The 15,888-nt window shown below is 36.1% G+C and overlaps 2 protein-coding genes across 2 annotated transcripts; both read right to left on the bottom strand.

Annotated features, from left to right (window-relative positions):
- Positions 1-2,444: 2,444 nt before the first annotated feature.
- Positions 2,445-4,598, bottom strand: LOC132141249 (tubulin beta-4B chain). Its single transcript, XM_059550599.1, has 4 exons — positions 4,421-4,598; positions 3,940-4,048; positions 3,737-3,847; positions 2,445-3,649 (listed from the first exon to the last, which is right to left on the bottom strand). The coding sequence occupies exons 1-4, from the start codon at positions 4,475-4,477 to the stop codon at positions 2,589-2,591; spliced, it is 1,338 nt and encodes a 445-aa protein (XP_059406582.1). The 5' UTR covers positions 4,478-4,598; the 3' UTR covers positions 2,445-2,588.
- Positions 4,599-8,642: 4,044 nt separating this feature from the next.
- On the bottom strand, positions 8,643-13,356 carry glipr2 (GLI pathogenesis-related 2). Its single transcript, XM_059550598.1, has 12 exons — positions 13,211-13,356; positions 12,719-12,928; positions 12,351-12,428; positions 12,085-12,267; positions 11,879-12,001; positions 11,326-11,535; positions 11,074-11,151; positions 10,813-10,995; positions 10,463-10,585; positions 9,520-9,738; positions 9,350-9,427; positions 8,643-9,120 (listed from the first exon to the last, which is right to left on the bottom strand). The coding sequence occupies exons 1-12, from the start codon at positions 13,215-13,217 to the stop codon at positions 8,960-8,962; spliced, it is 1,653 nt and encodes a 550-aa protein (XP_059406581.1). The 5' UTR covers positions 13,218-13,356; the 3' UTR covers positions 8,643-8,959.
- Between the last annotated feature and the right edge of the window lie 2,532 nt (positions 13,357-15,888).

Raw genomic sequence — 15,888 nt, 5'->3', positions numbered from 1 at the left:
AAAGATCACATTAGCGGCTCTCACATGAGCTGGTGCTCACAGTATCAGACTACAATCTGTTTCGAACCTTTTACAAAACCAATTCTTCATTTTTTTATGGTATGAAAGTCTTGCCTTTTGCTCTATGCTTTTGAATTATTTAATTTTATTGTATTTTACTTGTATTACCTCTTTCTATGTAATCCAAGATATGGATTACAGAGACTCTAAAATAGAATTTACAAGAAACTTCTGTGGTACTTTACCATGCTACTGTACTTCTATATACTTCTATATACTCCAGATGAAAATAACAGTATTGTATCAAAATTCAAAAATATAAAAAAATTCAAGATAATAAAATTGTTTTATGTTTTTTCTTATTATTTCATTTTACTATTAATAAATGTACAGCAATACATGCTGGATTTCACTATTTAGTACAAGTTCACAAAATTTTGTCAAACATTTGCCATAAAATAAAAATTTTTAAAAAAGTATAAATAAAATGGGATGCACCAATGTTAAAATTCTGTAAGTTGATCATGTTATAGCTTAGCACTGATGAATGGTGGATATATAAAAAAAACTATTTGTGTGATAAATTATTTCATTAATTGTAAAACTGTTCAATCAATTTAATAGAATTTTAGGCATCACAACATTATGATGTACAGTATAAAAACGTATATTCAATACATTGCATTAGTGTTTTTATAGATTAACTTAATGTGTTAAACTTAGTGTTAAATTACAACAAATGTAATCTAAATGTAAAATATCCAAACTAAATTAAATATCCAATACAGGCCAATAACTGATATGGTGGCCTACTGATAAACTGTCCATCCCCAAATATAATAAATTTAGAGCATTAAAGCTAGTCTGTAGACAGAAGTATGACACTTGTCAATCTACAGGAAACTGATTAGAGAAAGGCAATACCAATGGTGACTGGAAGCATCTAAACACTACAAACTTAAGACACCATTACTCAATAAATGAAGCCCTCATCTGCGATCTTAAACTCACAACACAGCTAGTTGACTCAATTAATGTTCCTTCCCCCTTCTCCTCCGGTGTTGACTGAAAGCAATTCAACTAGGAGCTTTCTTCCTTCAATGTTCCATGAAATTGGGCCAGATTGTTGTGTCACGTTAATTAATGTAATCTTTGTTGCGTTAAAGGAGCTTCAAGTTAATAATTAGATCTGCTTTGATTACATTTTGTATATTTTAGCAAAGCTCAACAAATCGAGATTAAGAAAGGTGTGGAAGACTCAGCAGAGTGACAACACTCTTGTGCAAAATTTTATGTGGTTTCATAAGTTATTTTCTCTTTTACATGTGTAACATACTAAACTGAATAAACTGTGTAAATCTGGTTCACATACCTTTCCAGTTTAAAGACAGAACATCTCGTCACCAATCATAGTTTAAAAGACCAGAGGATTTGAATTGGAATTAGTTATACCTCATGATCGATCTTTTTAGTAACTTTCTATCGCCATCTGCCGGCGAGAACAGAAAATCGACACAAAAATAACAGTGGTATTTTACATTTAGCTAAAAATTTAAATACCAGCAGTAATCAAAACATTAAAAAAAATTCCGTTAATTAACTATTTCTAATAGCAGACTGAAACTTTTCATATTCATCTTTGAAGGTCCAGCAAAGCATGACACTAGCAATGCAAAGGTCATGGGGTTTGACTCCCAGAAAATGAAGCGGAAAAAAAGAAGAAAACAAAAATTCTTGACTGTAATATAATTCATTCAGGATAAAAGCATCTGCCAAAAGGATATGGATGTTATTATAACAGGCTATAATAAGTTTATACGTATATTTATACGTTTATATATGTCATTTAATATTCTTGACTTACTGCGTATTGACCTTAGAAATACTTCTCTAAAGATTCCTTAACTAGCTTCTGTGTTATAGATAATATACCATGTAGATTATTATTCATTTTATAGACTTTTTAACAAGACAATATACATAAAAAAAGGTTATAATCTCAATATTTGATAAGGATTTCTCTATAACAGGCTATAATACGTTTATACAATGATTTAATATTCTTGACTTACTGCGTTTTGACCTTAAAAATACATTTCTATATATATACACGTTGTAGATTATTATACATTTTCTAGACTTTAACACAAGACAAAATGACCAATGCTACATTTCATTAAATTTGAGGGGGATTTTGAGAGTGCATTTTCTTAACTAGGACCTTTAAAAAGCACTTTGAAATCTACCAGTGTTGTATCTGTGTGTGAAATCACATTTTGAATGCAGGTTGGCACATTTAATGATCTGCACACTGATTTAAGTATTAAAATGGGATGTTTTTCATTTTTAAAGAAATGTAATCTTACAAATTTTTTGTATTGCTATACAACGAACAAATGGTATAATACAAGGAAAAGAAGCCAAAGACAAGACACCCAAAAGAATGCGGTCAAATTTAGAGCTTTAATTACACATTTGTTTACATTGAGAGCTTTTAGCTGCTTGTGAAAGTAAGAGAACAGAAAGACAAAACAAAGAACAAGGAAACTGAACAGAACAGTGAACAAAAACTTTAGCATTCAACCCTTTTATGCCAGCTCCTCCTCTCCCTCTTCTTCAAATTCTCCCTCCTCTTCGGCAGTGGCATCTTGGTACTGCTGGTACTCAGACACCAAGTCATTCATGTTGCTCTCAGCCTCTGTGAACTCCATCTCATCCATCCCCTCACCTGTGTACCAATGCAAGAAGGCCTTGCGCCTGAACATAGCAGTGAACTGCTCGGAGATGCGCTTGAACAGCTCCTGAATGGCAGTGCTGTTGCCAATGAACGTGGCTGCCATTTTGAGACCTCGAGGTGGGATGTCACACACAGCGGTCTTGACATTATTGGGGATCCATTCCACAAAATAGCTGCTGTTCTTGTTTTGGACATTCAGCATCTGCTCATCCACTTCCTTCATGGACATGCGGCCTCGGAAAACAGCAGCAACGGTGAGATAGCGGCCGTGGCGGGGGTCACAAGCAGCCATCATGTTCTTGGCATCAAACATCTGCTGGGTGAGCTCGGGCACCGTAAGAGCCCGGTATTGCTGGCTCCCCCTGCTGGTGAGAGGGGCGAAGCCCGGCATGAAGAAATGCAGACGGGGGAAAGGTACCATGTTGACAGCCAGTTTGCGCAGATCAGCGTTGAGCTGACCAGGGAAGCGCAGACAGGTGGTGACCCCGCTCATCGTGGCAGACACAAGGTGGTTGAGATCACCGTAGGTGGGAGTAGTGAGTTTGAGTGTACGGAAACAGATGTCATACAGCGCCTCATTGTCGATGCAATAAGTTTCATCTGTGTTCTCCACCAGTTGATGGACAGACAGCGTGGCATTATAAGGCTCCACAACGGTGTCTGAGACTTTGGGTGAGGGCACCACGCTGAAGGTGTTCATGATGCGGTCTGGGTACTCCTCACGGATTTTACTGATGAGGAGCGTGCCCATGCCTGACCCAGTGCCGCCTCCAAGGGAATGTGTGAGCTGGAAGCCTTGAAGGCAATCACAGCTTTCTGCTTCCTTACGGACCACATCGAGGACGGAGTCTACAAGCTCAGCGCCCTCTGTGTAGTGACCCTTGGCCCAGTTGTTTCCAGCACCACTCTGGCCTATGATTCAAGAAACCCCGATCATACCAGGCTCATATTGCTCTAGAATTTATTATTCAGTTAAATTACATATTATTCCAGACTTACCAAAGACAAAATTATCTGGTCGGAAGATCTGCCCAAATGGTCCAGATCTCACTGAATCCATGGTTCCAGGCTCCAGGTCCACAAGAACAGCACGGGGTACATACTTTCCACCTGTTACAGAGAAAAAAAAATTACAAACTTTTTTTTTTATTATTATTATTTCCAAGTTATTTGTGTTTTATATATCGCAATTGAAAACTGACCAGTGGCTTCGTTGTAGTAAACATTAATCCGCTCCAACTGCAGATCACTGTCTCCATGGTAAGTTCCCGTCGGGTCAATTCCGTGCTCATCACTAATCACCTCCCAAAACTGAAGGAAAAGGAGTTAATTAAGTAAATTTATCACTTTGTGTAAAAGTAATATCGAAAATATAAAAATAAAAAAAACGTTTAAATAACGTCCTCTTTTGCACTGTTGTCATGGCAACTCGCTAGGTTAGTGTAAACAAGTTTACAGAAGAATAAAACCCAACTATCTAACGTTACACCTACAATGAGTCAGATCGTTAGTTACATTTACTAAAATGTTAAAAGAAAAAGATCATGTTAATAAAATTACTGAACGGAAATTGGTTATTTAAATATAATAACAACACAATACACAAACTATGCCCCCGCGTCGCGACCAGGCTTTTTTTGGGGGGATTATATCGTAATCAATAACGTTACCCTTAAAACTCACTTTGGCACCGATTTGGTTTCCACACTGACCAGCTTGCAGGTGAACAATTTCCCTCATGTTGAATTGTTACGGGGGAAATAAAACACTTGTTCTAAACACAAATACGGTGAACTCTCTTCCACCGCGATTCGACTAAACTGCAGCACACGGCAACGGTTCCCAGTTTTAAATAATGCCAGCCTTCGCATTCAAACACAGGTGGATGAACGAGACGTCAATCATTCTATGTCCGCTTAGGATTGGTTGAGGTGCACGCGCTCTCATGACGCGTTTGCCTTTGATCGGATGTTGTCAATGGTTACAGCGCCCCACAGAAGCCGTTTTGTATTGGTAACCAGATACGCACATAACGGCTTTTATTATTGAACAGACCTCACTGTTTTCTCATCGAGAATCATGTTGCCAAGCACCACCTTCAACAAACAGTGCATGTTATGTTTGAACTTGTTGAGTATAATTGTGTTGGTACATTAAATTGAATTTTTTTGTTAACTTCTGCACAGGAGTTTCTAGCGCTTGACAGTATTTAAATTTCAAATAAATTACCATAAAGTGAAAGCATTTGAACATTGATTACATGCATACTTAGGTAACGTGGCAGATATTATTTTATACAATTTTTTGACGATTTATTTTGCATTGCTGTTCAGAACAACCATATTATTAAAAAAACAATATTTAAAATTTTAATCAATTTGATATTTGCTTATTTTTAATTTCAGGCATGCCAGCTCAAATGGCAAATATAAAAATATAATTAATCGAAGGAAGCTACATTTGCTGGGTTTTGAAATGTGCATGTAAAGCATCAGTGATATGGCTGGGGGAGTTGCTTGTAAAGACATGCACTTGAAAAACTCAAATGTGAAAAATCAAAGTATGCTACTTATTTATCATCCGTGGCTGACATAGAAACCAAAAGGGTCCATTTTCCTGTTATATGTTAGACTGTTATATAGTAGTGCATATTGTTGGGCTTGGTCATGGAAATAACTATTTTTATGCTTGATTTTATAGATTTTTTTTATTTTTTATTTTAGTGTGATATACAGTGTACATTTTATAATGATAGGTAAAAAATGATAGCCTGAATGCACTTTAAGTCGCTTTGGATAAATGCGTCTGCTAAATGCATAAATTAAATTAAATTTTAATTTAAATTCTGAGTCATGCACACAGTTGAAAGTCATGGAGGAGTCATTCTATGTCCAGGACTCTAAATACCTTTATATTTACAATTCATGTTTACCTCATGCCTCTCGAATTAATGAGAAAAAAAAAACGTAAGCCTGAATGTCCACCTTTAAAGCTTAGTTCACAGGAACCCTAAATTACCCACAGATTTGCAAAAATGTAAAATAGTAAGAAATATGCCATGAGAGTGTGACAGTGTTGCCTTCTGAAATTAAGTCAGGGGTTATCTTCTTGACTCTCACCTTTTTTTCCCTGTAAGCCCAGTGCAAGCAACTGTAGCCCACATCTCAACATTAAGATGTGTGTGTCTTTTCAAAGAGAGCTCACAAAAAATATGTACATGCATATTTTCTGAATAACAGTAAAATAGTTGACCCATTCTGATAATGAACCATAGCTGTTGATGAAAATAACTACTGAATGAGCATGAGAAAATATAGTTATAGAAATAGTTATAGAAATATCAGCATGAGAAAAAAGTTATAGTACCCTGTGGCTTTGAAATGAATATGTTTGACCCTATTTCAGCAATTGTATTTAATTTGACACAAACTTGTCAATATAGGCACAGACAGAAACACACACACATTCACAAATATATACATACCTGCTATAAAACACAATTACTCAAAAGTAATTAAGTAGTTAATTATTTCTTGCTGATGCAAGATTTCTCAAATTTCTAATAGAGCAAAGTATTTGGGAAAGCCTAAATTGTAGCACTGAGCACAAGAAGGATTTGTGGCATCGATTCATTATTTATGAGTATCACAGGTGTCATACATCCTTAGATGGGATTCAGTTCATGCATGCTAGGACAGCAGCACACGTAGGCTGAGCAAGCAAAAAACAAAATAGGATTAATGATGAAGGCAGGATGGATTTTCACAGCAGGATGTATTGTTGCATTCTACAGGTTGTTGCTGGCAGTTGATGTACAACATTCAACATACTTTGTAATAAGCAAGTCTACTTATCAGCATTTTGTCAGACCACAAAAAAGGCCAAAACCATGTTTTAGACCAAGGCATCCAAGATTTTATGACATGTAAGAGGATAGTTTAAACCTTCATAAATACTGTTTTATAGTTGTCCCGACTATGTGACTATGCAAGTGCAAAAGAGCAATTCTATCAACTCTTAAACATGATACTCTCAAACCAACTGTTCAAAAGTTTGGGGTCAGTATTTATTTATTTTTTAATTAAATGCTTTTTTTCTTCTGCAAGCATGCATTAAATTAAATTGATCAAAATGGACAATGAAGACATCTTGACTGCAAAAGTTTTGTTTCTTTTTTGCTCTATTCATCAAAGAAGCCAGAAAATGGTTTTCTTAAATATTCAACTTTGATAATAATAATGAAAAATTTATTGAGCAGCTAGAATGATTTCTGAAGGATTAGGTGATACTGAAGACTGGAGTAATGGCTGCAAAAGACAACAGCAAAAAAAAAAAAGAAAAACAGATTTGCCATCTCAGGAATGAATTAAATATTAAAATATATTAAAACAGAAAACCATTGTTTTAAACTGTAATAATATTTCACAATGTTACTGTACTATGTTTTTGATCAAATAAATGAAGCCTAGTGAGCACAGAAGATATTCAAAAACATTAACAATTCTTACCAACCCCAAGCTTTTAATGTATTTTCAAGATATTAATGTTTTTTTTTTTTTTTTTTTTTGTATTAATGCATGTCCTCTGCTCAGTATTCTGAAAGACTCATCGAAACTAGGACACTGATGTGTGAATAAGGTACTGCCCCAGGGATGGGGAAAGTCTGAACTTGAGAGGCTATACTGTATGCGTATGTGTGTGTGTGTGTGTGTGCGCGTGTGTATGTAAGGCAAAACTATGCACTGCATTATTGATTAACACTCAAGGTGTAACAACTCTGGCAGCAGCTGCTTTGCACACACACACACACACACACACACACAGACACACACTTACACACACCTCTTTTTAACCAGGTAAAAAGATGGATTGGAACTTTAGGCAAAGTGGGACATCATGCACGCTCACTGTAGCTTATGACCTGAAACTTTATGATTTCACCTTCTTTAGTTTAATTTGACACATAATATAAGATATGTTAGGCTTGTTTTCCAAACACTCTGGTTTACAGGTCTTTTTTTTTTTTTTGACAAGATTTTACCCTGTTTTCATTTCCCACCTGTTGCTGGTGAACCCTCTGAGGAAAGCTAACCTAGCTGGAAAACATTCTCCAACATCCAAAGCCACAACATAAACAGCTCTATAGAAACAGCAGTACTGCTATAGAAACTCTCCACACATAGAGGCCTACATTCAGACTCATACAGTGATACATGTCTACTGTATGTATTGTACATTCATAACCAAGGAAACGCAAAACAAAGTAATTTTTTCTTTGTTTGCTCTCCAACATACACATATACACAAGAAAACATTTTCGATCATTCTATGTTCATTTCCTTGTTCTATTGAAGTTGGAACAGACCTAAAACACATTCAAGTCAAAAAATTTTTAACAAATGCATGGGTCTGAAAACATTCTCAGTGCCTTCCTTGGATATTGTCACTTGACACTCTTTTGCATACTTCTATTTTAAAATTCAATGCTCTTATGATAGTTTTAAAATCAAAATGTTATCTTAAAGTCTACTTATGTTACTGATAAAACATTTTACATGTTTTTTTTTTTGGCCAATAAGCACCAGGTAAAGGTAAAGGTATATACTTTTCAGTTTATCAAAGGAGTTTTGGACCTTTATGTTATTCAGGGTGAGTGTTCATGAAGGAGGGCATGAAAAATGAAGATAAGAGCATCTCATGTTTCGCCAGCAACACAATGTGATGAGATGCTCCTGCAACATGACACCTTGTCGTTTCAGTGTTGCATTCCCACCCAAGCTCTCTGTGGCTGTGCAAGATAAGTGTTCACATCTAGATGCATATGTCGAAGTGCATATTTATGGGAATGAAATCTGTGTGGATGTGTGTGTTTGGGGAAGAGATAAAAGACTACACAGACGGAACATTTGCATTTGTCTTATGTCATATTCAGTCAAAAATATATTTTGAGATTTTATTAGGATTTATCATCTTTCTATACATTATAAGTCACAGTGAAGGAAGGAATACCACCTCAGCAAAGAATGAGAATCAGAACCAAGCAATAAAAAGCATGAAAAATAAAACAAACATACTGTCAAAGGGGCAGTTGTGAGTTTTTGAATATGCAATATATCTTGATGATTGACTTACTGTTAACATAAGAATAACATCTTGGATCATTTAAAAAAAACTGCATTAGTAAAATGCATAAGACCTACTTAATGTTTCTTATTCAACAGATCACCTCCCAGCAGGTTTGACATTATCACTGAAGTAGCCAGGGTTGGTAATGTTGCCAGGAGGTTTGTAAAAGGCCACAGTGATAAATTTGCCCTTTCCATCTGATGCTAGGCCGACCCCAACCTGCTCTGTAGACCTCCAGATCATCTGGGTGAAGTTACCTATGCACATATAAAACTGGTTTTCTGACCCACATTTTCATTTATAGATTGTGATGGATTGTAATGTAATTGAACTTTTACTATAATTTGATTGTATTGCCTTTGATATCTAAATTAACATAACCATTTCTTAAATATGTGCTCAATATTTGCCAATTTATTTTATAGATTGGACTGTTTTAAGCTCTAAGCTCAGCTGATTAACTGATAGGAGTGCATAAAAGCCTACCAGTTCCATTCTGAAAGCCAGGGTTTGCAAAGTTGTACTTCACATTTTCCTTGTACCATGATTCAGCCACCTCTTTTCCTATAGTTAAAAATGTATCAGTTGCTCTATGAACATAGTAATTACAATGTGTTACAATTAAGTAGGCTAATTTGGATGAATAACCAATTTACCTGTTGGAGGCACCATGGTGGACGTCCACTTGTATGACATAGTCTCTCCATAACCTTTGCCGCTGTTCTTTAGGGCATTAATGCTAATCAGATGTGCTGCCCAATCCTGAGCCTCTTTACTGAGGACAGAGCATAGTGACAGAGGCCGTGCTCCATGTTGTCGTCTGTAATCATTTTGAGCTTCAAAGAGAGACTGACGAAACTGGGACAAGTTCTCACCTTCATCACAGGAAAAGAAAGAACTGTGAATCATTGTGAGTGGAAAATAAGGCTTGAGACTTTCTTACTTCACTTTTTACATTATTTTTTTATATATATTATTAAATAAATATTGTCCATACATCAAATAGTGCTTTTTTCCAGAAAGCGGTCTTTGTGGGAGCTGAACTTCTTAAACAAATTACCAATTACTGGTAACTATTATAGCTTCTAATTAAAATCCGAAATAGTTTTTGAATAAGGACATATTGGCAGAGACCAATAAAAATGTCTTTATCTGACAAAAAGCACTTATTCTGCATTTATTCGGTTGATGTCAAATGGATGCAAAACCACAAAAAATGAACAATGTTATATTAAAAATGAGTGTGCTGTGATCATCAGAATGTGGTTCAAGTAGTTTGCTCAACCTCTATGAAAAAAGCAATTCTGTTTTTTCGGAAACCAATTTCTGCCACTTACAAAGTCATGCTTTGATAATAAAGCTATAAGATAAAATCAAAATTGTGAAACAAAAAAAATAAGTAATGAGGTTTAAAAAGTTATGACAAAAAAAATATCATTATGACTTCTAATCTCATAATTGTATTTCCACATTTTATCAACATTTTGACTTAATATTTATCACTTTTTTACATCATAATTCTGTTTTATCAAAGCATGCTTTTTTCTAATATGGTCAAAACTCGAAATAAGATTCCATAGTCTCTGTTTGAGTGCTTACCTTCTGAACTGCTGCTCTGTGGACACTGACTCTTACGTGGAGCTGGTCCAGAATTTTGAGGAGATGAAGGTGATTGGTTTGATTTGATGCTCAGAGCTGCAAGTGCTTGTCCAACTCTGTCAGCTGAACACCAAAAATATGTTTAAAACTGTCAATATTGTTCAATAAGTGTCTAATCAATGATATATATATATATATATATATATATATATATATATATATATATATATATATATATATATATATATATATATATAGTACAAAATATGAATATTATAAATATATTAATATAAGAAAAATGTTTTTTATTCAGCATTAAATCCATGCACATATAGTCATACCAAACTCACCAGGTGGGGTGGGTTTGAAGTCTACTTTGGAGCCTACTGGTAGGACGTTTCTTTCAAAATATCCAGCATTGCTGATGTTTCCTGCTGGGAGGTACTGCCCGACTACAAAAGTTGTGTTCCCATCAGTGGCCAGTCCAACCCCCATCTCATTCGTGTCCTTCCAAACCACCTGTGTGAAGTGACCTGGAAGAACCAACAGATGTCAGAACAGAGACTAGAGCAAATGTCTAACCACCATAGAGTGTTTACAGATGGATTTACCTGTTTGGGAGGTGAATCCAGGCCTGCTGAAGTTGTAGTCTTTAATTTCACTGTACCAGCTTTCCACTGCCTCACGTCCTGTATAAATTACAAACATAAAATGTTGAAAACATGCAAATAAATTCATAAAACAACAATGGCAATTAACTAGACCATGACCCAAGTTCCGGTTATATCTAAGACGGCTGACTGAAAAGTGAGCAAGTGAAACATTAGCAAATGTTACATATATAGTTGCTACTAAATTCTGACCTGTGAGTTTTTTGTTAGCTGAGCTCCAAGCATAATACACATTCTCTCCATAATCTCCAGTGCTATGCATGAGGGTCCTGATTGACAGCAGGTGTTCGGCCCACTCCTGTGCAGAGCGGCACAGGTTTTTGTTAATGGTGAGGGGCGGCGCTCCATGCTGTTTGCGATATGCATTGTGAGTCTGCAGGAACTCGGCTTCAAAGCTGCTGCCTGTTACAGACAAACAGAGAGTCATTTGAAGTGCACAAAGCCCATCCCATGCTGACTGAAACAATAAAGAAAATTTTTCATCCTAATATCCTGTGTCATGTGAGTGTTTTTTTTTTTTTTTATGTATTGTGGTGCACATGCTTCATTTCAGAAGCCATAAAGCATTAGTAAATTGAATGGACTATCATATTTCATTTACATTAAGCCTAAATAAATATGACGAAAGGTCAGTTTTAACCACAGTCCATGTTAGTATTTGTGTAAAGAAGATGATCCCACCAGAAAAAAATAGCTGAAATATTATACAGCATTTACATGAAACAAATAACCTTACCCAACTTACCCTTTATGCTGCTTTGAACTTGATGCTCTCCTCGACCCCCTGGTGGTGCTTTTTCAGTACTGCGATGAACTGAAGGTGCTTTGTTTGAATGAGTGCCACCATGCACTTGCCCCACTTTGTCAGCTGAATGTTTCCAGATTTATCAAATATTTACTATACTGTAATAAAAATACAATACAAAAAATTTTGTTTGAAAGTTTACTCACTTGTGCCAGTGGACTTTGAATCTACTTTGGCACCTGCCGGTAAGACATTTCTTTCAAAATAACCAGGATTTGTGATGTTTCCTGCTGGGAGGTACTGACCCACCACAAATGTTGCGTTGCCGTCAGTGGCCAGTCCAATGCCCACCTCCTTAGTGTCCTTCCACAGCACCTGTGTGAAGTGACCTGGAGAAACCAATAGGAGTCAGTGTTGTAAAAGAGACTAGTGCAAACTCTAGGCACACCAGTATGTTTAAAGGTGGATTCACCTGTTTCAGAGCTAAATCTAGGCCTGCTGAAGTTGTAATCTTTAATTTCACTGTACCAGCTTTCCACTGCTTCATGCCCTGAAGAGAGTGGAGAACAAGGGTATGTAATTGCTTCTAAAACAATGGATTTCTTCACAGTGTGCAATACAAATGACGTTTATTAAAGCAAAACACAAACGCTTTATGTATATCTCCAGTGTAATGTCTTAAAAAGTTCCTACACCTGCATAATGGCTTCTAATTTTAATTCATTCAACTTTGACCAGAGCAAATGACTGATCAAATTAAATGTCTGATAGCATTTGTCCTTGATTTGCCTCTTAGAAGAAATTGACTGCATCGACTGGGTTTTCGAGCAGAAAGCTAACCTGTGAGTTTTTTGGTGGCTGAACTCCAAGCATAATACAGATTTTCCCCATAGTCCTTGTTGCTGTGTTTGAGGGTCCTGATTGACAGCAGATGCTCTGCCCATGCCTGTGCGGTGCGGCACAGGTTTTTGTTTATGATGAGGGGCGGTGCTCCATGCTGTTTGCGATATGCATTGTGAGTCTGTAGAAACTCCGCTTCAAAGCTGTTGCCTGGCACAGAAGAACACAGAGTTTAATAATGAACTGAAATAAAAGAAAATTTAGCTATATATTGTATGAAGGTATATTTCAATTACTCGTAGCCAGGTAATATTCAGTATCAGCTTTGGATGAGTTTAGATAAATTAAATGTTAAAACTTTAGCTACTTAAATTAAAACTGGATGAATGCTACAAAATATTAATAATAAAACAATTAAGCAAGCAAAAATAAATAAATCACACATGGATAAAAAGGAGTAAAAACAAGAGTAATAAAGTTGTCTAGACTCACCCGCCATGCATAAAGATATATGACAGACTGCAAAACAAACACATTAACATGACAGTTACATAAACCACAGTGATAATTTTCAAAGAATTTTCGTCACAACAGAATATCTGAACCACTCCCATTGTGTCTGTGGCAAGGAGAAGGAGAGCAACAGCCAAGAGACTGAAATGGTAGCATGTCGGTCTTCTAGAATATTGAAACATTGCATTTAAACAAAACATGCTGGCACAGTTAAATGGTTTAAAATGGATTTAAAACATGACAGCGTGTTCCAGTTCCTGCCAATATCCAGCAACGTCACACAGCCATTGAAGAGGAGTGGACAAACATTCCACAGGCCACAATCAACAACCACACTCGATAACCTGATCAACTCTATGCTAAGGAGATGTGTTGCACTGCATGAGGCAAATGGTGGTCACACCAGATGCTGACTGGTTTTCGGCACCCCCCCCCCAGTACAGTAAAACTGCACGTTTTAGAGTGACCTTTTATTGTGGCCAGCCTAAGGCACACCTGTGCAATAATCATGCTGTCTAATCAGCATCTTGATATGCCACACCTGTGAGGTGGATGTATTATCTCGGCAAAAGAGAAGTGCTCACTAACACCAATTTAGACAGATTTGTGAAAAATATTTGAGAGAAAAAGGCCTTTTGTATATATAGCTCATGAAGAAAGGGGGCAAAAACAAAAGTGTTTTGCTTTTATAATTTTGTTCAGTATATAAATATATATATATATATATATATATATATATATATATATAGTGACAGTTTATTTTACGGTGTCCTTGTTACATGTACAGTAACTGTCAGGATTGGACCTGTTTTGTCATGTTTTTCAGTTCCTGTTTTGCCTTATTTAGTCTTGTTCCTATCCTTGTTTAGCATGATTATTAGTTGATTCTTTATAAGCCCATGTCTGTTCAGTTGTGTTTTTTGGATCTACTTGTGTGCTACGTGTGTTACTCAAGCCTCTGTTGTGCTGATTCCTAGTGTTTCCTTGATTAAAGTCTGCTAAACATTCCTTCGTGCCTCCTGTGTTCTTCCTAAACAGTGTAACATGAGAGTAACATGAACTTACTATAATAACAATAAAGTGTAATAACAATAAATTATGCATAATTGCATGCAAGTAACCCTAATCCTAACTGTAAACATACAGTAAGTTCAATAATGAATTACACTGTAATTTATAATTTTCTTGAAAAGTAACTCTTGCATACTTGTAAAGGAATAAGTGAGTAATAAGTGTCAGCAGATGGCATGCAACTAAAGTGCTCAGGCTAAGCCTAAACCTAAATGGCAACAGAATGTTGTCCTCTTTATTTAGTAGACTAGAGATGTTTCTGTCACTTTTGTCTATCAAACTGGCAGATGCATTCATATATTTTACATTTTAAGGAATACGTCTGTTGGCTCCCTGTGACCCTCAGACAGTCAGGTATGTGGACCAGTTTGTTTTCTCATTTGACTGAATTTAACCTTTAGCTACACTAAGGGTTTGCACATGTAAAGCTTTCATTTCCGTTTTTTTTTTTTCATGAGTAGGTGTCCATGCTTGTGTACATGTGACAGGAAAGTGAGGAAATCTAGTGCTGCACAGTCAGTCAGTGAAAGAGCAAAATGCAAGACTCTTGTGACATCAAACTTCTTGCAGGACAGCAACACTTAACAACTGCAGGATATGATATGGGTTTTCATTTGCATGTAGTCAGACGGTATTAAAATTAAGTGAAACTGTAAACCTACAAACCACACTTAATAAGTTGTCTTAAATGCAATGTGCATGTTTGTATTTGTTGGTTTTAACATGTTCTTAAGTCTAGTGTTTTTTTTCAGAGTAGAATAGGTTTGATGGCACTTGGCACATCATTATAGGGATTTTGCACTGACTGCAAATTGGCAGAAAAGCATTAATGCGACAAATACAGTTGGTGTCAGAGACCAAAATGCTTGAGACTTCTTGTCTGCTGATGGGTCTCTTTACAATTCAAATAACATAAATGTTTTATGAATGAAAGCTTGTTTCCTTTATTGTGCTTAAAGCATCAGCGGTGCACTTGATGTATGGATTTTTAATAAGTGTCACAGTAGAAAATATACAGTAGTTAGTTTTACTAGTAATCACAGCTCACAGACAGTCTTAAAATGCATACATACCTGTCCTGTAGTCTTCTTGAGGCAGAAATTTGTCTTTTTTTGAACGCTATCTGTTTTTCTCTCTCTCTCTCTCCTTCCCTGTATCTTGCTGTCTAGCTGTGAAATCTATGAAGTAGATATCTGTCAAGTGATGCAACGCCCTCTAAACCAGGAAAGAGCACTCTGACGACACACAAACCCACATTTTCAGCTTAACTGGCCTCTGAAATACACACACACACACACACACACACACACTCATCATTACAAATGAATTTTGATGCCGTTAAGAACAGAAGAACAAAGTTCTAACTTGTTCAATCACGTGATATTTAATTTCTTCAGTTCAAGTTCTGCCATCCTCTCTCTTTAAGTTTTGTCCTTGAACACTTGCATGCGACCATAGCACTTCCTCTTTATATGCGTTTGTTTTCACCAACTTTTCCCCCATTTTGAAACCCAAACTAAGAAAGAATAAATGCAGACCACAATTATTTTTTAGAAAGGTCATACAAATCCTTAAACCATTAAAAA

Source organism: Carassius carassius, chromosome 5 (genome assembly GCF_963082965.1).
Source record: "Carassius carassius chromosome 5, fCarCar2.1, whole genome shotgun sequence".
In the NCBI taxonomy this organism is placed as follows: domain Eukaryota; kingdom Metazoa; phylum Chordata; class Actinopteri; order Cypriniformes; family Cyprinidae; genus Carassius; species Carassius carassius.
This window is presented reverse-complemented; position numbering and strand designations above follow the sequence as displayed.

Coding starts and splice junctions, on each gene's coding strand:
- glipr2 (XM_059550598.1), bottom strand. Junction 12,268..12,350: donor TAGATTTAGCTCTGAAACAG/GTGAATCCACCT, acceptor TGGTTTCTCCAG/GTCACTTCACACAGGTGCTG. Junction 9,121..9,349: donor TGGCTTTCAGAATGGAACTG/GTAGGCTTTTAT, acceptor ATATGTGCATAG/GTAACTTCACCCAGATGATC.
- LOC132141249 (XM_059550599.1), bottom strand. CDS start 4,477: ATGAGGGAAATTGTTCACCTGCAAGCTGGTCAGTGTGGAAACCAAATC. Junction 3,848..3,939: donor TTACTACAACGAAGCCACTG/GTCAGTTTTCAA, acceptor TCTCTGTAACAG/GTGGAAAGTATGTACCCCGT. Junction 3,650..3,736: donor ACCAGATAATTTTGTCTTTG/GTAAGTCTGGAA, acceptor CTTGAATCATAG/GCCAGAGTGGTGCTGGAAAC.